The following is a 24,466-nucleotide window of genomic DNA, read 5'->3' on the forward strand; positions in this document are numbered from 1 at the left end:
AATTCATTCAAAAATCGTTTGGAACTTGCCATAAACCCAAACAGTCCTATGACCGATTGTGAGCACAATCATTTCACCATTCTGAAACGAAAAGGGAAAAACTAAAACAAGGCTCCTCACCATCCTCGGCCTGATGGGGGCGTTACGCTGCTGGAAGTTCTGGGGGAGGGGCCCGCTAGGGTGCATCTGTCTGGGGCTGCCGTGCTGCTGCTGGTGGAAGGGGGGCTGGGCCTGCCCGCCGCGATGCATCATGGGGCCTTGCCGCTGCTCGTTGGGATGGGGGTGAGAGTGGTGCTGGAGAGGCGGCTGAGACATGTCCTGTCTGTGGTGCTGCTGATGTTGCTGCTGATGGGATAGAGGCAAGTCATGATGCTGGAGCTGCGAGTGGAGAAGGCCGTGCTGCATCAAGCCCTAGTTTTAATTTAAAAACAAAAAAAAGACAAAGCGGGCAGAATGAGTGAGTTTAACTTTGACATGGTCTTAAGACGTACGGTTTTGACAAATCATTTGAACATGGGAAAAAGCCACAGTTCTGAATTGTAGTATGCACACGATTCAAGCGTCTTCAAGGAGAAACTGTTACATGCATTTGATTAACCTCCAATCGGTGTCCTCATATAGCCGCGGTAACCGAGGTAGAACTACGAGTCGTACACTAGAGGGCACTCTTGTCTGTGGCTCACCATACATACCACATGGGAGGGAGGTCTCAGAAATACAAACAGTTTTTATGACTGCTTCACTAACAGGGAATATTCAACGAGCTTGACTTATTTATGAGATCATTACTCGGGTTTCCAACATTTTAATAATCCAGAGAAAACTGGGTGAAATACACGATTGGTTTATAAAATAAGAAAAGGCCCGTATTTCACATTTGACATGCATCTCAACAGGTACAGAATAATTACGGATAGTGAAGAAGCTTGGAAAAAGCCAGAGTTTACAATACAAACTGAACAGATTCCCTTCCATGCAGAGTAAATACTAAACAAACAAATTAACAAATAGATAACATTCCCATTTGTGGACCAACGCTTAAATCATTCCGCACGCCTCTTGCACAGGCAGAGTGCAGGCCACCACCACACATGTTAATTGGTAGTAGATTCACTTACTCTCATCCGTACCTGCATCCCAAACTGGAGCTGCTGTGAGGGGAACGGCCCAGGAGTCCCCTGCTGCTGGGGGAAGCCGGGCTGACGGTGGCCCATGAAGAGCCTGGTGTTAGTGGGTCCGCTGTGCCCAGTCAGGCTGGCCATGCCCTGGTGGCTTTGGGGGTGGCCCTGGGGAGGCAGGTTAGGTCTGGGTGGCTCTCTCTGGAACATCCCTAGCTGGCCCCCTGGACCCTGGCCTGGCTGGTTGAACCCCCCTGGGCTTGGCTGGTTGAAGGCCATGTGGCCCTGGCTGGAGAGCTGGTGGTTATTACTGTTCATGAGCAAGCCGGGGTTCTGGTGATCGAACATGAGCAGCTGCTGCCCTGGGAAGCGCCCTGGCTCTATAGAACAGGAGGGGAAATAGGAGGGGGGAAAGAACCACAACTGAGACTTCAAGTTGTTTGCCGCATCTCCACTCACTTTCAATACATCAACACCTCATTTGGCCGCCTTTCGTTCCAGTTCTCTGCTGCCTGTGACTGGAACGAATTGCAAAAATCGCTGAAGTTGGAGACTTATCTCCCTCACCAACTTCAAACATCTGCTATCTGAGCAGCTAACCGATCGCTGCAGCTGTACATAGTCTATCGGTAAATAGCCCACCCAATTTACTTTTCTGCTCTTTTGCACACCAATATCTCTACCTGTACATGACCATCTGATCATTTATCACTCGTGTTAATCTGCAAAATTGTAATTATTCACACAATGTATATAGACTTTTTTTTCCTACTGTGTTATTGACTTGTTAATTGTTTACTCCATGTGTAACTCTGTGTTGTCTGTTCACACTGCTATGCTTTATCTTGGCCAGGTCGCAATTGCAAATGAGAAGTTGTTCTCAACTAGCCTACCTGGTTAAATAAAGGTGAAATAAAAAGACAGCGACTGCCAATACATAGGCTTACATTTACTTATATGTTATATGTATATGTTTATAACAAATATTTGATGGTATTCTCATTCCACATAATGAGTAAATGGAGAAGTGATACGCATGTACATTAGGAGCCCCGACTCATTTCGAATGCATGCATGAGCACATACATAACATTAATTGAGTTAATGGAACTCTGCAATTACCCTTGCAGTGTACCCTGTAGGTGTACTGCTAGGGGTTAATGCCCAGAAGGGTTAGATATGCTGAGAGAGAAGACATAACCCCTTAAAGGTAGGGAAGGAGGCATGGGTGGGTGGTGAGTTGGGTGTGTGGGACTAGGTAAGGAGGGCTACGTCCCAAATGGCACCCTGTTCCTTATGTGGTGCACTACTTCTGACCAGAGCTCCCTGGTCCAAATTAGTGCACCATGTAGGGAATAGGGTGCCATTTGGGACAACAAAAAATGGTGCGCTAAAAAGGGAATAAGGTGCCGTTTGGGACACAGAGCTGTGGTCTCACCCCCGATAAAGAAGGGCTCTCTGTCCTGGGGGGTGGGGGGAGGCTGGTTCCTCCAGGGCTCCATGTGATGGGGGGGCCTCTGGGGCGGCTGGCCGAAATGACCCGGCACGTGCTGTTGCTGGAAGTCCCCTGGTCGCTGTGATGTGGGGAGAGGAGCACACAAAAACGCTCATGCATTTAATTCCACATTGGGAACCACTGTAATCACAAACTAATTAACCCCCCTCCCCCAAAAATGGACATTTCAGGTAATAATATTATACTAGAAAGGGAGTGAGTGCTCAAAATGTAATGGCCAGGATTATTCTCATTAGGCACGATGTTGACTTGCGTGAAATGTATATTTGTGCACAAAAATTTCAGAGAAAATACCATTGAGAATAAACCTCTATAACTCACTAGAGTAGTCATTGGATCATAGCAACATGACAGAATCTGCCATTTTGGTCAGAAAAACAGCCATTTGAGAGACGGTCCCAATATTGTAAAATATCGTATGAAACAATGTGAATTACAGGATCGCTATTGTAAACCTGCACTAACGCCAACATATAAACTTTGTTGACGTGACCTGCTCGCGTTCCGGGAACAAGGATGGCAAAGAATTTTGGGCTTGGGTTAAATCAGTGCTAATTTCTTTGTTCCAGCCACCCATTTTGTATGTACAACAGCTTTCCACACAGCACACAATCCCCCCCACCATGCTGCGTCTAATCTACCTTCAAGGAAAAGCAGCAGATAACGATCCCCTAATCCCTCCTTGGAATAAGAAGCCCCCCTTACAGCCCGTCTCTCCTTTATCCTCTTAAACATCAGTCTCTGTTGAAAAATTAACCTTCAACTCAACATGTGGCACTTCCACAAATGCGGTGCTTAGACCTCCCTCCCTCCTTGCCGCTTTATAAATGACTTAAGATGCTATCTAAGCTTAATCCATCCTGATTCGCCGGTAGACTGACAGCATTTAGAGAGGGATCGAGGGGTGTTTTTGAATGCTGGACTGGAGAAAGTCGCCAAAGTTGCTTAACAGAAAGTTAATCAACGGGGCTTAACGAAGCAGAGGAGGAGAGGGAGCGGATCACATTGTTAGTTTGGACGTTAAAGCTCTGTTGCAAAGGTCAGTCCGGTATACACAATGGAGGCTCGGGTGTATACATAATACCTCTGGAAATTTGTATGAATTTGATAACGCGGCTCATCCTATGAGTGTTAATCCTCGATAAACAGGCTGAGAGGTGCTCAATGTGTAACTGATGCTGCAGATATCCCCCTCGGAAAGAGAAGAGGGCTAGCTAAGACAAATGTCATACAATGGACTGGGCCAAATGTCAAACCATTCAATGAGAAATGGAAACGAAGAGGATTAGAAGTGACATTTCTTTTGGTTGTTCCCTCTTTCGACATAGTGTTTTGTACAAATTGCATATTGTTGCCACTGATGAGGGAGGGATTTCACCTTTCTAAGGACAATGGTACTGTTGACCAATGAGTCTGAAAGACATGTTAGATTAAGTGCCTCTACCGTCGGACAGAAAATGTTCCCGATGGGACTTATGTCATCGTTTAAAGTTCTTTGTAGCTTGGACAATGTGGAACCAAGGCTACTTTCATGTTTTCCATATCTAACCTGATGATATTACAATGTATTCATATTTGAAATAAAATGGCTATATATAATGATACTTTCACCACAGTGTTTCCCCTAGGATTTTTTTCAGCAGCGGTGGCAAAGTTAGCATGAGGGGGTGTGATAGTGGGCATGGCAAATTGCGTGGTCTCCGACCAAAGATTTTAAAGGCTATCCTCTTTGGCTGCTTTAAAGTAAATTTCCTGCAATTCTACAAATTTGGCTATGGCTTATGGCGTTTTATGTTATCCGAGTGACTAAAACATAATAAAATCAATGGGGGCCCTCATGTCATGACATTTTATTTTATATTCTCTGAATAGTTTTTATTGCCGATCATTAGTTCTCAAAGATATATAGCTCCTTTATTTTTTCTATTCAACTTTATATCTGGTTTTAGTTTTACCATAGCAATTTTTTATTAAAATGTTTTTATTGGAGTGGCTACAACGATTTAGAAGTGGCAGCCAGCAAGTGCTAAATTAATATATGGTACGGCACCACCAAGCACTTGATATAATGGATACCATTTCAACTACATGCAAATTACAAACATAAAAATATATTACTGACTAGCAGTTTTTTCATCATTATAGCACCCTAATGAGCTCTTAATTGGAACCCCTGGTTAACGATATTGTTCATATAACGATAGTACAGATTATTACAGGGGCATAATCTCATGATCTCCGCCACCTCCTTGAACAATTACATTTGATAATATAGGATAATCATCTGTAATCTGGTGCCCAGTTGTACATGGATATTGCAGGTCTTTTTGCCACATGTATTTCAAATCACGTCTGTGGCAACAGCAGCCTAAAAGTGATTGACAGCTGGGGAAGCCAACACTATGCTTGGCGTCAGCTTAGCCTCTCCCTCAAACTCTGACAAAAGTGTAAAACAGCTGCTACACACACTGAAGCACTCTCTCTGCTATCAATGTCCACCGCCATCACAGACTGATGGAAACTGGCACTGGAAAATTGAAATGGAGAGGAGACGAGGAAGACTGAATAAAATGTAGGCAATTTCCAAATAACAGACTAACGCGAGACCCTGGCTCATTTGTAAACCTTTTGCCAAATGCAATTGGACGCAACCATTTTCAAATGTTTAAGCTGATTTGCATAAATCCATATAAAACACTCTTCCCGGGAAGGTGTCAGTCAGCACCAGCTCCACCTGATGCCTGGGCATCATTAGCTGGGAGAACTGAGTCGGCATCCCAAATGGCACCCTATACCCTACATAGTGCACTACTTCTGACCAGAGCACTATGGGCCCTGACCAAAAGTAGTGCACTATGTAGGGAATAGGGTGCCATTTGGGATGCATATGAGAGTAATTTGAGTCATATTTGGCTGCCTAGCCAATCCACTTCCCCCACAATGTTTGTAATCACTTTAAAAAAGCATTCCTTTCCTGTTATCTCCGTAATGGGTTCTAGTTTACTCTGAGGCTCTTCAATGACTCCATATCCCTTTCTTTGACTACCTGACTATCTTTTTAGCCTGAGTATGAAACAAAAACTGTGTTTTGGGCATGTTTTACCCATTCAAACTGCCTTCTAAAAGGACTGTTCTGCTTTGGGACAAACTTGTCCTAAAAAGTGGTATTTTCACTGGCGAATAAAAAGTGGTATTTTCACTGGCGGTGGTAGGGTTTATCCCGGGCTGCGTGCCAAATGGTACCCTATGCCCATTGGGCTCTGGTCAGATGGAGTGCACTATGTAGGGAATAAGGTTAAATTTGGGAGGCAGCCCTGATTTCAGGATTTCATTATGATGCCAACCTCAGAGTCTGAGCCCTAGCGCATCCATGAAGAGTGCAAACTAAACTAAGCCTGCCACCATAGCCACTGCCTAAAGCCCCTATCAACCATTACCAGTTGTGCAGACAGACTTGGTATCAGAGTTTACAGATTCGCTCTAACAGTATTTGGACCCGAGTGGGCATCTAATTGCCATAATGACATTTCTCTCACAAAAAGGTCCACACTGTTAACGGAGACGGGGGAGCAGCTGCTACTCACAGGGAACCTCTGAGGACCCACAGCAGGTCTGGGCTGGCTCTGGGCAGGAGGCAGCAAGGGCACTGCAGACAGAGAAAGATGTAGAAGATTGGGGGTCGAGAAAGAAATGGGAATAGGCAGAGAGTGTGGGGAGAAGGAGAGGCAGTCCATTAGACACCCCTTTGTGAGCTGTTACATAGGCACGTTTTAAGCCTCACACATCGCACCGAATATGGATCTAGCGTTCGTCTGAGAACTGTTTTTATATTTCACCTCCAAAATGGGCTCCCTCTTTTACCCATCTGGACAGAGGCAAAAAGGAATTAAAGAATGAACATAGTAAAAGCATGCGGTTGTAGTTCTCTTAAAGGACCACAGGTTAAGGTAGATTTGGCTCTGAGGCCACTTCATCATACAGTATTAGCTAGGCTTTTTGACTTCAGAAAATATTACATGCATCTTCAATTCATAATCAGATTGTTGTAACTGGCAATGGGGATTAATTTAACTGCAGAAATTGTAAAGGACAGTACGTTGTATATACAGAGCATTTGGAAAGTATTCAGACCCTGTCCCCTTTCGTTAGATTACAGCCTTATTCTAAAATGGATAGGGGGAAGTATTTTCACGTCCGGATGAAAAGCGTGCCCAAAGTAAACTGCCTGCTACTCAGGCCCAGAAGCTAGGATATGCATATAATTAGTCGATTTGGGTAGAAAACACTGAAGTTTCTACAACTGTTAGAATAATGTCTGAGTATAACAGAACAGATTTGGCAGGCGAAACCCTGAGCACAATCCATCCAGGGGGAAAAGAATTGAGGTCACTGTTTTCCAATGGTTTTCTATGGGAGACCTGGGGGCCCAGATTGCAGTTCCTATGGATTCTACTAGATGTCAACAGTCTTTAGAAATTGTTCGATGTTTTTCTTTTGAGAAATGAAGAAGTAGGGCTGTTCTTTGTAGGTGTCACTCTGAAGGGCTTTAGTCTTTTGTTGTGCATGAACTGGAGCGCGCTTCACATTGTTTTTATCCAGTATTAGAAACAGTTTATTCCGTCTTAAATTTGATAGTTTATTTACAATTTAGGATATCGGAGGTTGGGATTAGGAACGTTGTTTGAAATGTTTGGACTAAGTTTACATGTAATTTATTAGATACTTTGTAGTCATGTTGGAGCCGGTGTATTTCTGAATAAAACGTGCCAAATAAATGGACATTTTGGGGATATAAAGAAGGAATTTATCGAACAAAATGACCATTCAGTGTGTCACAGACATTTGAGATAGCAAAAAGATCTTCAAAGGTAAGGCATTTATCATATGGCTAATTCTGACTTTTGTGTCGCACCTGCCTGGTTGAAAAATGATTTATGTGTTCGTATGCGGGGCGCTGTCCTCAGATAATCGGATGTTTTGCTTTCGCCGTAAAGCCTTTTTGAAATCTGACACAGCAGCTGGATTAACCTCTTGAAACTAGGGGGCACTATTTTCATTTTTGGAAAAATAACATTTTGAAAGTAAACGGGTTATTTTTCAGGACCAGATAATAGAATATGCATATAATTGACAGCTTAGGATAGAAAACTCTAAAGTTTCCAAAACTGTAAAAATATTGTCTGTGAGTATAACAGAACTGAAGTGACTCTTATTTAGAAACCTCAGCGTTCCTATGCGTCCCTATTGAGCAGTGAAAGGGATATCAACCAGATTCCTTTTTCAATGGCTTCCCTAATGTGTCTAGTGTCACAAGACATAGTTTCAGGCTTTTATTTTGAAAAATGAGCGTGAGAGACAACATTGCGTCAGTGGTCAGCTGGTGTCTCTCAGAGTGATATGTGCGTAATAGACAAATGCGGCCATCGTTTCTCTCGCTCCTACTAAGAGGCCAACTGACCCGGTGGATATATTATCGAATAGATTTGAAAAACACCTTGAGTATTGATTATAAAAAATGTTTGCCATGTTTGTCGATATTATGGATCTAATTTGGAATATTTTTCTGCGTTGTCGTGACCTCAATATCCGGTTGATTTCTCAGCCAAACGTGAAGAACGGAGCTATTTCGGCTACAAAAATAATCTTTATGGAAAAAAGGAACATTTGCTATCCAACTAGGAGTCTCGTGAGTGAAAACATCCGAAGCTCAAAGGTAAATTATTTAATTCGATTGCTTTTCTGATTCGTGACCAAGATGCCTGCTGCTAGCTAGGCATAATGCTATGTTAGGCTATCGATAAACTTACACAAATGCTTGTCTTGCTTTGGCTGTAAAGCATAATTTCAAAATCTGAGATGACAGGGTGATTAACAAAAGGCTAAGCTGTGTTTCAATATATTTCACTTGTGATTTCATGAATATGAATATTTTCTAGTAATATTTTTTGTCTGCTGCATTATGCTAATTAGTGTCCGTTGATGACAATTCTCCCGGATCCGGGAGCGGTAGTTCCAAGATTAACAAGAAGTTAAGCTTTATTTTGTTGTATTACACTTAAATTTTAGTGAAGATTGAATATTGATATTTCTGTAGTTTGAATTTGGCAAAAAAAAATCAATCCCGCTAACGGGATTCGAGCAGGATTCGCGCTTAAGGGATAAGAGGTAAAAAACAATCCCCTCATCAATCTAAACACCATAACGACAAAGGGAAAACAGGTTCAGAAATTTTTGCAAATGCATTAAACCTAAAAAACAGAACTAAATTACATAATTATTCAGACCCTTTGCTATGAGTCTCGAAATTGAGAATCTTATTCCCATTGTTGTAGATACATCTCAACGATGATCAAAGTCCACTTGTGGTAAATTCAATTGATTGGACATGATTTGGAAAGGCACACGCCTGTCTATATAAGGTCCCACAGTTGACAGTGCATGTCAGAACAAAAACCAAGCCATGAGCCCCCGAGACAGGATTGGGGAAGGGTACCAAAAAAATGTCTTCAGCATTGAAGGTCCCAAGAACACAACGGCCATCACCATTCATAAATGAAAGTGGTTTGGAACCACAAAGACACTTCCCAGAGCTGGCCGCCCAGAGAAACTGAGCAACTGGGGGAGAAGGGACTTGATCAGGGAGGTGACCAAGAACCTGATGGTCACTGAAAGAGCTCCAGAGTTCCTCTGTGGAGATGGGAGAACCATCCAGAAGAACAACCATCTCTGCAGCACTCAGTCAGGCCTTTATGGTAGAGTGGCCAGACGGAAGCCAGGCCTCATTAAAAGGCACATGATAGCCTGCCATAAAGGCGCCTAAAGGACTCGCAGACAATGAGAAACAAGATTATCTGGTCTGATGAAACCAAGAATGAACTCCTTGGCCTGAATAACAAGCGTCACGTCTGGAGGAAACTTGGTACCATCCCTACGGTGAAGCATGGTGGTGGCAGCATCATGCTGTAGGGATGTTTTTAAGCGGCAGGTGACTGAGAGACTCGTCGGGATCAAGGGAAACATGAACGGAGTAAAGTAGAAAGAGATCCTTGATGAAAAGTGCTCTGGAGTAGGTTAGGACCTTAGACTGGGATGACGGTTCACCTTCCAACAGGATTATGACCCTAAGCACACAGCCAAGATAAAGCAGGAGCGGTTTTGGGAAAAATCTCTGTATGTACACATCTGGACAGAGGCAAAAAGGAACTAAAGAACGAGACTGTAATCACTGCCAAAGGTGCTTCAACAAAGTACTGAGTAAAGTGTCTGAATACTTATGTAAATGTGATTTTTATTTGTCATTATGGGGGTATTGTGTGTAGATTGAGGGGGACGACGACGATGTAATCCATTTTAGAATAATGCTTTAACGTAACAAAATGTATAAAAAGTCAAGGGGTCTAAATGCACTGTATGGGTTCAGGGACATTTGCCAACCTCTTTAAAACACTCCCGTTATCCTGTCCCCCTCCACACACACACACACACACACACACACACACACACACACACACACACTTCAATGGCAGTCCAACAGATTGAGGAATGGAGATGCTGCCAAAAAAACAACAAACCTATTACTGGCTTTGAGAAGTGTCCACATGTCATTCAACCCAAACATGACACTTTTCAAAGCAGTGCACTGATAACTGCCAACAGAATTGCATCTTATGCCTTCACCTAAGTTGCAAATACTCACAACATTCAACAGAAGAGGCACTATCATTACAATAAGTCAGAAGCCAATGAAAGGGGACCAGGTGTGCGTATCAAATAGCACCTTAATTCCCTATATAAAGCACTACACTGACCAGGGCCAACAGTAGTGCATTATCTAGGGAATGGGGTGCTATTTGGCCCTGCAAACATGCGGAGCAGCCCAAAGTACAGACCTACCTTGTGCAGGGGAGGATGCAGGGCCCCTGAAATGGGGGTTGATGTGGATGTTCTTGGGCTGCTGCTGCTGTTGGTGGTTGTGTGAGGGAGGGGGACTCATCATGCGGTGTGGTGGGTCCGTCTGGGGCCTGACTGGTGCCCCGCGTTGGGCCATGTGCAGGGGGAGGAGGGGCTGTAGGGCCAGCGGGCCGCCGCTGTGCTCCTGGAAGGAGGGCCCTCGAGGGCCACCCTGACGATGGTGTTGCTGAAGATGATGACGTGGGTGAGGGGGAGTCATTCTCGAGGGAGACCGCTAAATTGGGGGTAACGGGAGTGATGGAGAGGGATGGAGAGAGGGAAGACCGACAAGTCAGAGATGTCGAGTACATAGGCTATATATATATATATATATATATATATATATATATATATATAGCACAGTAAATGAGTATGTATCAAGAAAGGTCCACCACCCACAGGACATCCAGCCAACTTGACAACTGTGGGACGCATTGAGTCAACATGTGCCAGCATCCCTGTAGAATGCTTGACACCTTGTAGAGGCCATGCCACAACAAATTTAAAATGTTCTGATGGCAAAAGTGGGTGAAACTCAATATTAGGAAGTTGTTCCTAATGTTTTGTACAAACATTGCAACAAAAATAATAATCCAAACAGTACAAATAAAATCATGTGTTAGTGTGTCCCCTCACAGTCCCCCTCGTTCCACAAGTTATTTTGTAATCTTTTTTTTTTTTTAAAGGTAATTTTGCTTGAGTAATTAGAGATGGGAGCTCCATGTGATCAAGGCTCTGTTTAAAACCGCGCGTTGCCATGATTTTGTTTTGGACTTGGAGACTGTGAAGAAACCCCTGGTGGCATGTATGGGTGTCTGAGCTGAAAGTTATTTGATTATGCAGAAAATCATGTCACTAATATTTCTCATAACTAAAAGAGAAGCAGTTAATATCTCAACCAGGAAACACTGTTGATGTTAGTTCTCTATGTGCAGTTAAGGGCAAGGCATGCGGCTCTGTTTTGAGCCAGCTGCAGCTTTGCAAGGTCTTTCTTTGCTGCACTTGACCATATTACCAGACAGTAATCAAGATTGAACAAGACCAGAGCCTGAACAACAAACAGTTAATGTGTCAAAAATTATAACAGATTTACCCCTCATCTTTACAAAACCTTTGTCAATATGACTTGCCCATGATAACTGACCATCCAATGTTCTACAAAGAAGTTTAACTTCCTCAATGGTCACTCCCTTTATGTACAACTCCAATTGAGATTTAGGTCTTAGAATGTTTTGAACCAAATACAATGCTTTTAGTTTTAGATGTATTTATTATTAAAATCACCCATTGTGATACTGACTAACTCCTTAATAATGTCAGTGAGTTCAGTGGCATTGGGTGCTGACATGTAGAGTATGGAATAATCCATACTCTCATACATAGACCTACACTGAACAAAAATAAACACAATATGCATCAATTTCAAAGATTTTACTGAGTTACATATAAATTCAATTTACAGTTATATTGAAATAAATTAATTTGGCCCTAATCTATGGATTTAATCCTAATCCACTCTTCAATGCCGATGCAAAGTTGCTGGATATTGGCCGGAATTAGAGAATTCTGTCGTACACGTCGATCCAGAGCATCCCAAACATGCTCGACGGGTGACATGTCTGGTGAGTATGCAGGCCATGGAAGAACTGGGACATTTTTGGCTTCCCGGAAGTGTACATATCCTTGCCACACGGGGCTATACATTATCAAACAAACATGAGGTGATGGCGTTGGATGAATGGATGGTGTTGGATGAATGGCATGATAATGGGCGTCAGGATCTCATCACGGTATCTTTGCATTCAAATCGTCATTGATAAAATACAAATGTGTTTATTTTCCGTAGCTTATGCCTGCCCATACCATTGCCCCATGGTGGCGGTGAGGTTCTGTTCACAACATTGACATCAGCAAACCTCTCACCCACACGACGCCATACTGATGTTTACAGTTGAAACCGGGATTCATCAGCGGCCATCGAAGGTGAGCATTTTCCCACTGAAGTCCGTTACAACGCCGAACTGCTGTCAGGTCAAGACCCCCTGGTACGGTTTGTGAAAGTTTGTGCAGAAATTATTTGGTTGTGCAAACCCAGTTTCATATCAGCTGTCCGGGTGGCTGGTCTCAGACGATCCCGCAGGTGAAGAAGCCGGATGTAGAAGTCTTGGGATGGTGTGGTTAAACGTGGTATGCGGTTATGAGGCTGGTTGGACTTACTGCCAAATTCTCTAAAAACGCAGTTGGAGGGGGTTTATAGTAGAGAAATTAACATAAAATTCTCTGGAAACAGGTGTGGTGGACAATCCTGCAGTCAGCATGCCAATTGCAAGCTCCCTCAAAGGCTTGAGACATCTGTGGCATTGTGTTGTGACAAAACTACACATTTTAGAATGGCCTTTTATTGTCCCAAACACATGGTGCACCTGTGTAATGATAATGCTGTTTAATCAGCTTTTTGATATGCCACACTTGTCAGGTGGATTATCTTGGCAAACGAGAAATGCTCACCAACAGGGATGTAAACAAATTTCTGCACAAAATTTGAGATAAATAAGCGTGTTGTGAGTGTATGGAACATTTATTTTATTTAATCTTGTGAAACCAACACATTACATGTGGCATTTATACTTTTTTTCAGTATAGCTTTGTATAAAACAATTAGTAAAAATAGAGAAGATTAACGGCTAAAGGGAAGTGCCCAGAGGGACAACGCACTGTACATATCTGATATTTGAGAAGCTTCCATTGAAGAACAAAATCCGGGTTCTATTGGATAAATAACTCTCCAACCATGTGATGGCAGGCAATGTATAGCCATAGCAAGTGAGTTTAGTTGTCACTAACAATTTATGATCAATAACATCAAAGGCTGCACTGAAATCTAACAATACAGCTCCAACTATCATGTTATTAACCATTTATTTTAACCAAATCAGTCATCTGAGTCAGTGCAGTACTGTTGAGTGCCCTATAAGCATGCTGAAAGTCAGTAGTTAACTTATTTGGGCAAACACAATTCTCTCCATCAATTTACTAAGAACAGATAGCAAACTGATTGTGCAGCTGTTAGAACCAGCAATGGATGCTTTACTATTTTTAGGTAGTGGAATTACTTTAGCTTCATTCCACACCTGTGGACACACTCCTTTAGGCTTTGGTTAAATATATACAGTGGCTTGCGAAAGTATTCACCCTCCTTGGCATTTTTCTTATTTTGTTGCCTTACAACCTAGAATTAAAATAGATTTTTGGGGGGATTGTATCATTTGATTTCCACAACATGCCTACCCCTTTGAAGATGCTAAATATTTTTGTGTGAAACAAACAAGAAATAAGACAAAAGAACAGAAAACTTGAACATGCTTAACTATTCACCAGCCCCAAAGTCAATACTATGTAGAGCCACCTTTTGCAGCACTTACAGCTGCAGGTCTCTTGGGGTATGTCTCTATAAGCTTGGCACATCTAGCCACTGGGATTTCTGCCCATTCTTCAAGGCAAAACTGCTCCAGCTCCTTCAAGTTGGATGGGTTCCGCTGGTGTACAGCAATCTTTAAATCATACCACAGATTCTCAATTGGATTGAGTTCTGGGCTTTGATTAGGCCATTCCAAGACATTTAAATATTAATCCATAAACTAGGGTTGGGCCCTTCAGTGGGGCCTTTCAGAACAGGTGTATATATACACTGAGATCATGTGACACTTAAATTAAGTCCACCTGTGTGCAATTAACTAATTATGTGACTTCTGAAGGTAAGTTGTTGCCCATATCTTATTTAGGGGCTTTATAGCAAAGGGGGTGAATACATATGCACATACCACATTTCTGTTTTTGAAACAATTTTTTAAATTTCACTTCACCAATTTGGACTATTTTGTGTATGTCCTTTACATGACATCCAAATAAACATAAATGTATATTACAGGTTGTAATGCAACAAAATAGGACAAACGCCAAAGGGGATGAATACTTTTGCAAGGCACTGTAGCAAATAGGGGTGGGAATAAAGTCAGCTACCATTCTCAATAGTTTCCCATTAAGGTTTTCTATACCTGGTGGCTTATCATTATTTATGGATAATAGTTTCCACCTCTCCCACACTAAACTTGACCAAATTCAAAACAGCAATTTTAGTCTTTCATTACTACATATTAGAGGTCGACCGATTAATCGGAATGGCCGATTAATTAGGGCCAATTTCAAGTTTTCATAACAAATCGGTAATCTTCATTTTTGGACACCGATTATGGCCGATTACTTTGCACTCCACGAGGAGACTGCGTGGAAGGCTTACCTGTTACGTGAGTGCAGCAAGGAGCCACGGTAAGGTGCTAGCTAGCATTAAACTTATCTTATAAAAAACAATCTGAACATAATCAATAGTTAACTACACATGGTTGATGATATTACTAGTTTATCTAGCTTGTCCTGCATTGCATATAATCGATGCGGTGCCTGTTAATTTATCATTGAATCACAGCCTACTTCGCCAAACGGTTGTTGTTTTAACAAGCACATTCGCGAAAAAAAGCACCTGGCTTAAATGGTGCCTCTAGAGACAAAACCTCTCTCATCGTCACTCAATGCCTAGGCTTACCTCCACTGTACTCACATCCTACCATACCCTTGTCTGTACATTATGCCTTGAATCTATTCTTCCACGCCCAGAAACTTGCCACTTTTACTCCCTGTTCCGAACGCACTAGACGACCAGTTCTTTTAGCCTTTAGCTGTACTCTTATCCTACTCCTCCTTTGTTCCTCTGGTATTGTAGAGGTTAACCCAGGCCCTGCAGCCCCCAGCATCACTCCCATTCCCCAGGCGCTCTCATTTGTTGACTTCTGTAACCGTAAAAGCATTGGTTTCATGCATGTTAACATTAGAAGCCTCCTCCCCAAGTTTGTTTTATTCACTGCTTTAGCACACTCCACCAACCCAGATGTCCTAGCCGTGTCTGAATCCTGGCTTAGGAAGGCCACCAAAATTCCTGAAATTTCCATCCCTAACTATGACATTTCGCAACATAGAATTTCCAAAGGGGACAGAGTTGCAATCTACTGCAGAGTTCCGTCATACTATCCAGGTCTGTGCCCAAACAATTCAAGCTTCTACTGTTAAAAATACACCTTTCCTGAAACAAGTCCCACACCGCTACCGCTTGTTATAGGCCCCCAGTTTGAGGGAAGTTCGCACTGTTAAGTGACCTAAACTGGGACATGCTTAACACCCCCGGCCGTCCTACAATCTAAGCAAGATGCCCTCAATCTCACACAAATCAAAGAACCTACCAGGTACAACCCTAAATCCATAACCATGGGCACCCTCTTAGATATCAATCTAACCAAACTACCCTCTAAATACACCTCTACTGTCTTCAACCAGGATCTCAGCGATCACTGCCTGCGTGCGTACTGGGTCCGCGGTCAAACGACCACCCCTCATCACTGTCAAACGCTCCCTAAAACACTTCAACGAGCAGGCCTTTCTAATCGACCTGGCCTGGGTATCCTGGAAGGATATTGACCTCATGCCGTCAGTAGAGGATGCCTGGTTGCTCTTCAAAAGTGCTTTCCTCTCCATCTTAAATAAGCATGACCCACTCAAAAATTGGAGAACTAAGAACAAATATAGCCCTTGGTTCACCCCAGACTTGACTGCCTTTGACAGGCACAAAAACATCATGTGGCGTTTTGCATTTGCATCGAATAGTCCCCACGATACTTTTCAGGGAAGTTGGAAACCAATATACAGTCGTGGCCAAATGTTTTGAGAATGACACAAATATTAATTTTCAAAGTCTGCTGCCTCGGTTTGTATGATGGCAATTTGCATATACTCCAGAATGTTATGAAGAGTGATCAGATGAATTGCAATTAATTGCAAAGTCCCTCTTTGCCATGCAAATGAACTAAATGAAATGAACCCCACCCCCAAAAAAAGCATTTCAGCCCTGCCACAAAAGGCAGGGGAGGACAAGGCTGGAGATCACTCTGTCATGCTGATTGAGTTTGAATAACAGACTGGAAGCTTCAAAGGGAGGGTGGTGCTTGGAATCATTGTTCTTCCTCTGTCAAGCATGGTTACCTGCAAGGAAACATGTGCCGTCATCATTGCTTTGCACAAAAAGGGCTTCACAGGCAAGGATATTGCTGCCAGTAATATTGCACCTAAATAAACCATTTATCAGATCATCAAGAACTTCAAGGAGAGTGGTTCAATTGTTGTGAAGGCGGCTTCAGGGCGCCCAAGAAAGTCCAGCAAGCGCCAGGACCGTCTCCTAAAGTTGATTCAGCAGCGGGATCGGGGCACCACCAGTACAGAGCTTGCTCAGGAATGGCAGCTCAGGAATGGCAGCAGGCAGGTGTGAGTGAGGCAAAGACTTTGAGGATGGCCTGGTGTCAAGAAGTGCAGCAAAGAAGCCACTTCTCTCCAAGAAAAACATCAGGGACAAACTGATATTCTGCAGGGATTGAACTGCTGAGGACTGGGGTAAAGTAATTTTCTCTGATGAATTCCCTTTCCGATTCTTTGGGGCATCCGGAAAAAAGCTTGTCCGGAGAAGACAAGGTGAGCAGTATTGTGCAGCCGTCTTCATCGACCTGGCCAAGGCTTTCGACTCTGTCAATTGCCACATTCTTTTCAGCAGACTCAATAGCCTTGGCTTCTAAAATGATTGCCTCGCCTGGTACACCAACTACTTCTCAGACAGAGTTCTGTGTGCCGGACCTCTGGCAGTCTATGGGGGTGCCACGGGGCTCAATTCTCGGGCCGACTCTTTTCTCTGTATATATCAATGATGTCGCTCTTGTTGCTGGTGATTCTCTGATCAACCTCTACGCAGACGACACCATTCTGTATACATCTGGCCCTTCTTTGGACACTGTACTAACAAAGCTACAAACGAGTGTCAACGCCACACAACTCTCCTTCCATGGCCTCCAACCCCTTTTACATGCTAGTAAAACTAAGCGCATGCTCTACAACCGATTGCTGCCCGCACCCTCCCGCCCGACTAGCATCACTACTCTGGACGGTTCTGACCTAGAATATGTGGACAACAACAAATACCTAGGTGTCTGGTTAGACTGTAAACTCTCCTTCCAGACTCACATTAAGCATCTCCAATCCAAAATTAAATCTAGAATCGGCTTCCTATTTCACAACAAAGCCTCCTTCACTCATGCCGCCAAACATAGCCTTGTAAAACTGACTATCCTACCGATCCTTGAATTTGGCGATGTCATTTACAAAATAGCCCCCAACACTCTACTCAGCAAACTGGATGTCGTCTATCACAGTGGCATCCGTTTTAATCACCAAAGCCCCATATTCTACCCACCACTGCGACCTGTATGCTCTCATTGGCTGGCCCGCACTACATATCCGTCACAAAACCCACTGGCTCCAGGTCATCTATAAGTCTTAACTAGGTAAAGCCCCGCCTTATTTCAGCTCACTGGTCACCATAGCAACACCCACCCGTAGCAGGCACTCCAAAAGCTACATTGCACTGGTCATCCCCAAAGCCAACACTTACTTTGGCTGCCTTTCCTTCCAGTTCTCTGCTGCCAATGACTGGAACAAATTGCAAAAATCTCTGAAGCTAGTCTTATCTCCCTCACTAACTTTAAGTATCAGCTGTCTGAGCAGCTTACCGATCACTGTACCGTGTACAAAGCCAATCTGTAAATAGCACACCCGACAATGTCATCCCCATATTATTACTTACCCTTTTGCTCTTTTGCACCCCAGTATCTCTACTTGCACATCATCATCAGCACATCTATCACTCAGTATTAATGCTAAATTGTAATTATTTTCACCTCTAGGGCCTATTTATTTCCTACCTCTCCCCATTTGCACACACTGTACATAGATTGTTCTATGTTTCTTTTCTGTATGTTTGTGTAACTTGTTGTTTTGTTGCACTGCTTTGCTTTATCTTGACCAGGTCACAGTTGTAAATGAGAACTTGGCCTACCTGGTTAAATAAAAGGTGAATTTCTTATATAAAAATTGTAAAAAGTAATTAAATGCCTCTGTTCCCTCATCCTGTTTCAAAACCATGGAGGAAGGTTGTATGATCAATTCTCAATCCCTAGGCTTGCAGGCCCCTGGCCGAGAAAGCATCTTTTTATTCATGCTTTGTCCTGTTCTGTAATCTTAGGATCTATATGCTTAAAATAATGCCTTGTAATGCTTAATGCCTTGTTTGTAAATCCATTCATTGTACAATGTTAATTAAATATCTGCCTTTGACAGACCATTTTCATACCAATTCTTGCTAGTCAACGTCAACTCATTGCCTAAAGCTAGCTTGTATATTTTATTGCATCTTGTAGATCTTTATTGAGTCATATAATGTTAGGCTAATTCCATAGTCTAATTACGAGTTGCATGTGATGTATATATAATATACTGTATAAAAACATGTCAAATATTGATGCCCACTATAGCAGTCCCAGCCACAAGGAATAACTACATCACGGGCTGTGTTCAAGCTGTAAAATAAACCTTGCTAGCTAGTTAACAGCTAGGCTAGCTACTACGCCAAGCAGCTCTTCATTCTAACTTTTGGTAGGCAGGATCCCTGGACAGATAGTGGTCACAGCAACTGAGGCTAACTGAGTTGCAGGATCCCCCCCCCAAAAAGGGAACAAGTAACTAAACTTTTTCATTCGAATAATTTTCAAAACATAACGTTCAAAACATCAAAGCGAGCTATCCCTCCTTCCACGTTCAACAAGTGACCTTCAACCTTCCAAGGCGTTGCATACAGTTGAAGTCAGAAGTTACATGCACCATAGCAAAATACATTTAAAATCAGTTTCACAATTACTGACATTTAATCCTAGTAAAAATTCAATTTTAGGCTCAAACTCAATTAGTATTTGGTAGCATTGCCTTTAAATTGTTTAACTTGGGTCAAAGGTTTTGGGTAGCCTTCCACAAAAAGTTGGGTGAATTTTGGCCAATTCCTCCTGACAGAGCTGGTGTAACTGAGTCAGGTTAGCAGGCTTCCTTGCTCGCACACGCTCTTTCAGTTCTGCCGATAAATTTTCTACAGGATTGAGGTTAGGGCTTTGTGATGGCCACTCCAATACCTTGATTTTGTTGTCCTTAAGCCATTTTGCCACAACTTTGGAAGTATGCTTGGGGTCATTGTCCATTTGTGAGACCCATTTGCGACCAAGCTTTAACTTCCCGACTGATGTCTTGAGATGATGCATCAATATATCCACATAATTTTCCTTCCTCCATGATGCCATCTATTTTGTGAAGTGTACCAGTCCATCCTGCAGCAAAGCCCCCCCACAACATGATGCTGCCACCCCGTGCTTCACGGTTGTGAAGGTCTTCTTCTGCTTGCAAGCATCCCCCTTTTTTCTCCACACATAATTTTGGTCATTATGGCCAAACAGTTCTATTTTTGTTTCATCAGACCAGAGGACATTTCTCCAAAAAGTACAATCTTTGTCCCCATGTGCAGTTGCAAACCGTAGTCTGGCTTTTTTATGGCGGTTTTGGAGCACTGGCTTCTTCCTTGCTGAGCGGCCTTTCAGGTTATGTCGACATAGGACTCGTTTTTACTGTGGATATAGATACTTTTGTACCCGTTTCCTCCAGCATCTTCACAAGGTCCTTTGCTGTTGTTCTGGGACTGATTTGCACTGTTCGCACCAAGGTACGTTCATCTCTAGGAGACAGAACGCGTCTCCTTCCTGAGCGGTATGACGGCTACGTGGTCCCATGGTGTTTATACTTGCATACTATTGCTTGTACAGATGAACATTGTACCTTCAGGTGTCTGGAAATTGCTCCCAAGAATGAACCAGACTTGTGGAGGTCTACAATTGTTTTTCTGAGGTCTTCGCTGATTTCTTTTGATTTTCCCATGATGTTAAGCAAAGAGGCACTGAGTTTGAAGGTAGGCCTTGAAATACATCCACAGGTACACTTCCTAAAGCCATGACAACATTTTCTGGAATTTTCCAAGAAGTTTAAAGGCACAGTCAACTTAGTATATGTGAACTTCTAACCAACTGGAATTGTGATACAGTGAATGATAAGTGAAATAATCTGTCTATAAACAATTGTTGGAAAAATGACTTGTGTCATACACAAAGTAGATGTCCTAACCGACTTGCCAAAACTATAGTTTGTTAACAAGAAATTTGTGTGGAGTGGTTGAAAAACGAGTTTTAATGACTCCCTTTAATGACAACCTAAGTGCATGTAAACTTCCAACTTCAACTGTATATGGAGGAACATCTTAAATGGACGGATTATATGCTTCAACAGATGTCTAATAATAAAAAGGCTGCGAGAAACTAAATCCAATATGCCATCACAATGGCATGTGAGAACAAGAAAACAATTGTCTACATAGCTGTGCCTTATTAGTTTTGCAAGTAAACATTGCGACAATGTTAAGTAAGCATAGCTTTAAATCGTCTTGCACACATACACTCAAGTAAGCGAATCGTAAACAATTCTATAATTTAAAGTGACATTACAGAATATCAAGAGATAGATAATCCTTTTATATTGTGTCAGATTATTTTAATAAGATTTACCTGCATGCCCATATGTAGAGGCACCATTGGGAGCCTCAGGTCATTCATTCGTCCTCTTCCTCCACCAAAGTCTCCCATCCCAAATCCGGGGAACCTCCCTCTTAATCCTCGACCTCTGAATCCTCCTCTATCTCCTCCTCGGCCTCCAAAGCGGCCCTGCTTCCTCTGGCGCTCCTTCTCCTCAAACTCCATCAGGCCTGCTTTGGCCTCTTCAGACAGCTCTGGAGGGCAAAACAAATCCCCACAAGGTTAACATTAGAACATTCAAATACAAGCCATTCAGTAAGACTTGCTCAAGCTGCACTTGAGCATTTTCTTTTGATCCAAACAGTTTAGGTACAGGAGTTAAACTTGAAATGCCCTTCAACCAAACAACATAACCAAACAAAGCACAAAAATACATTACAGTTTATATAACAGTCGAAGGTTGTACATAAATGTACCTAATGTTTCAGGAATGTTCCGTCTTTTGGTTCCCGCATCCGCCAGCCGCACAACACCAGACGTGACATCTTTACGCTCCGTTTTGAAACGCAACCGGCCAGACTCTCCATCGTCGTCTTCCTCTTCATCCTCGTCTTCCTCCTCCTTCACTTCTTCCTTTGGCTCTGCTTCATTCTCAGCCTTTAGAAATATAGGGATCATCTTAGCCATCAGATACAGGTAACTGCCAAAATAATGGAACACAAAAAAAAAAAAAAAAAAATTTACATAAATAAAAGCGATACAATGTTATATTGAAAGCAGGTGCTTCCACACAGGTGTAGTTCCAGAGTTAAACAATTAACATCCCATCATGCTTAGGCTTATGTATACAAATGCTGGGCAGGCCATTATTTTGGACCCATATCCCCCCCAAAAGGAGGACGATGTCCCTATCCACAAGACAGGAGTGGTTACTGAATGGGTTGATGAGCATGAAAACACTGTAAACCATATGCCATGGCCGTCTCAGCGTTCTCCACCACCATCAACAGAACATCAAATGATGGAATTTCTCGTGGAAGAATGGTGTTGCATCTAGTGTTGTCACGATACAATACCAGGCCAAGTATCACGATACAGAGTAGTATCACAGTACCATGTGGCCTAGCGTCCTGCTCGCCCCATCATGTACGTGTGCTACACAAAATCCTGTCACTGAAATTCACTCTTCTACTCAATACAACACATTGAATTGAACTTGTTCAGTGGATAATAGAATACTGCAGAGAGCTGATTGCAAATATGAGCTAAGGTGTACCTGGGATTTGGCTGGAGGAATGGGAGGAAGGAACATATTAATATACAGTGGGGCAAAAAAGTATTTAGTCAGCCACCAATTGTCAAAGTTCTCCCACTTAAAAAGATGAGGCCTGTAATTTTCATCATAGGTACACTTACACTATGACAAACAAAATTAGAAAAATCCAGAAAAATCACATTGTAGGATTTTTAATGAATTTATTTGCAAATTATGGTGGAAAATAAGTATTTGGTCAATAACAAAAGTCAATAACAAAAGTTTCTCAATACTTTGTTATATACCCTTTGTTGGCAATGACAGAGGTCAAACGTTTTCTGTAAGTCTTCACAAGGTTTTCACACACTGTTGCTAGTATTTTGGCCCATTCCTCCATCTCCTCTAGAGCAGTGATGTTTTGGGGCTGTTGCTGGGTAACACGGACTTTCAACTCCCTCCAAAGATTTTCTATGGGGTTGAGATCTGGAGACTGGCCAGGACCTTGAAATGCTTCTTACGAAGCCACTCCTTCGTTGCCCGGGCGGTGTGTTTGGGATCATTGTCATGCTGAAAGACCCAGCCACGTTTCATCTTCAATGCTCTTGCTGATGGAAGGAGGTTTTCACTCAAAATCTCACGATACATGGCCCCATTCATTCTTTCCTTCCTTCACACGGATCAGTCATCCTGGTCCCTTTGCAGAAAAACAGCCCCAAAGCATGATGTTTCCACCCCCATGCTTCACAGTAGGTATGGTGTTCTTTGGACGCAACTCAGCATTCTTTGTCCTCCAAACACAACGAGTTGAGTTTTTACCAAAAAGTTATATTTTGGTTTCATCTGACCATATGACATTCTCCCAATCTTCTTCTGGATCATCCAAATGCTCTCTAGCAAACTTCGGACAGGCCTGGACATGTACTGGCTTAAGCAGGGGGACACGTCTGGCACTGCAGGATTTGAGTCCCTGGTGGCGTAGTGTGTTACTGATGGTAGGCTTTGTTACTTTGGTCCCAGATCTCTGCAGGTCATTCACTAGGTCCCCCCGTGTGGTTCTGAGATTTTTGCTCACCGTTCTTGTGATCATTTTGACCCCACGGGGTGAGATCTTGCGTGGAGCCCCAGATCGAGGGAGATTATCAGTGGTCTTGTATGTCTTCCATTTCCTAATAATTGCTCCCACAGTTGATTTCTTCAAACCAAGCTGCTTACCTATTGCAGATTCAGTCTTCCCAGCCTGGTGCAGGTCTACAATTGTGTTCCTGGTGTCCTTTGACAGCTCTTTGGTCTTGGCTATAGTGGAGTTTGGAGTGTGACTGTTTGAGGTTGTGGACAGGTGTCTTTTATACTGATAACAAGTTCAAACAGGTGCCATTAATACAGGTAACGAGTGGTGGACAGAGGAGCCTCTTAAAGAAGAAGTTACAGGTCTGTGAGAGCCAGAAATCTTACTTCTTTGTAGGTGACCAAATGCTTATTTTCCATCATAATGTGCAAATAAATTTATTAAAAATCCTACAATGTGATTTTCTGGATTTTCTTTCTCATTTTGTCTGTCATAGTTGAAGTGTACCTATGATGAAAGTTACAGGCCTCTCTCATCTTTTTTAAGTGGGAGAACTTGCACAATTGGTGGCTGACTAAATACTTTTTTGCCCCACTGTACATGCATGTCATTGCGGCAGTAAGGGGGAAACTTGCCTAGTTAAATAAAGGTTCAAAACTAAAAACAGCATGAAATCTTTACTCGAGTTGACACACACCATCTCCCCTTGCTCTCAAACTCACACCACTCTCTCGCTCTGCCACAAACACTGCCTCCCAACTTTTAAAAGGTTAGGCACCGAACAAAATTTAAGGAGCACCAAAAATAAATAGATTGATATAGTTTAGGCTTACATTAGGCCAATATGAATCCTACCTTTGAAGCGCATCATGAGTAGCAGACCCTTTTCCTTTCTTCCTGTGCCAAAGAAATTTGCCCAAACCTACTGTCAAGTTAACAGGTTGTTAGCTAGCTAGGTAACATGACCGAAAAACGTAATTTGTTATCAAACCAATAATCAGCGACCGGGGATTA

General features: G+C 42.6%; 1 protein-coding gene across 5 annotated transcripts in view; it reads right to left on the reverse strand.

Annotated features, from left to right (window-relative positions):
- Positions 1-24,466, reverse strand: part of rbm33a (RNA binding motif protein 33a) — a 52,055-nt gene that overhangs the window by 12,849 nt on the left and 14,740 nt on the right. The window contains exons 7-13 of one of the 5 annotated variants that reach the window (XM_024393102.2): positions 21,608-21,788; positions 21,165-21,385; positions 10,528-10,819; positions 6,219-6,280; positions 2,557-2,692; positions 1,131-1,498; positions 121-345 (exon numbers count right to left, since the gene is read on the reverse strand). In XM_024393102.2, coding sequence (XP_024248870.1) covers positions 121-345; positions 1,131-1,498; positions 2,557-2,692; positions 6,219-6,280; positions 10,528-10,819; positions 21,165-21,385; positions 21,608-21,788 — 1,485 coding nt within the window. Of the gene's footprint in view, positions 1-120; positions 412-1,118; positions 1,499-2,556; positions 2,693-6,218; positions 6,281-10,527; positions 10,820-21,164; positions 21,386-21,607; positions 21,832-24,466 lie in introns of all 5 variants that reach the window. The other 4 variants (XM_024393099.2, XM_024393101.2, XM_024393098.2 and 1 more) reach the window with 4 other exon arrangements.

Source organism: Oncorhynchus tshawytscha, linkage group LG29, assembly GCF_018296145.1.
Source record: "Oncorhynchus tshawytscha isolate Ot180627B linkage group LG29, Otsh_v2.0, whole genome shotgun sequence".
NCBI lineage: Eukaryota > Metazoa > Chordata > Actinopteri > Salmoniformes > Salmonidae > Oncorhynchus > Oncorhynchus tshawytscha.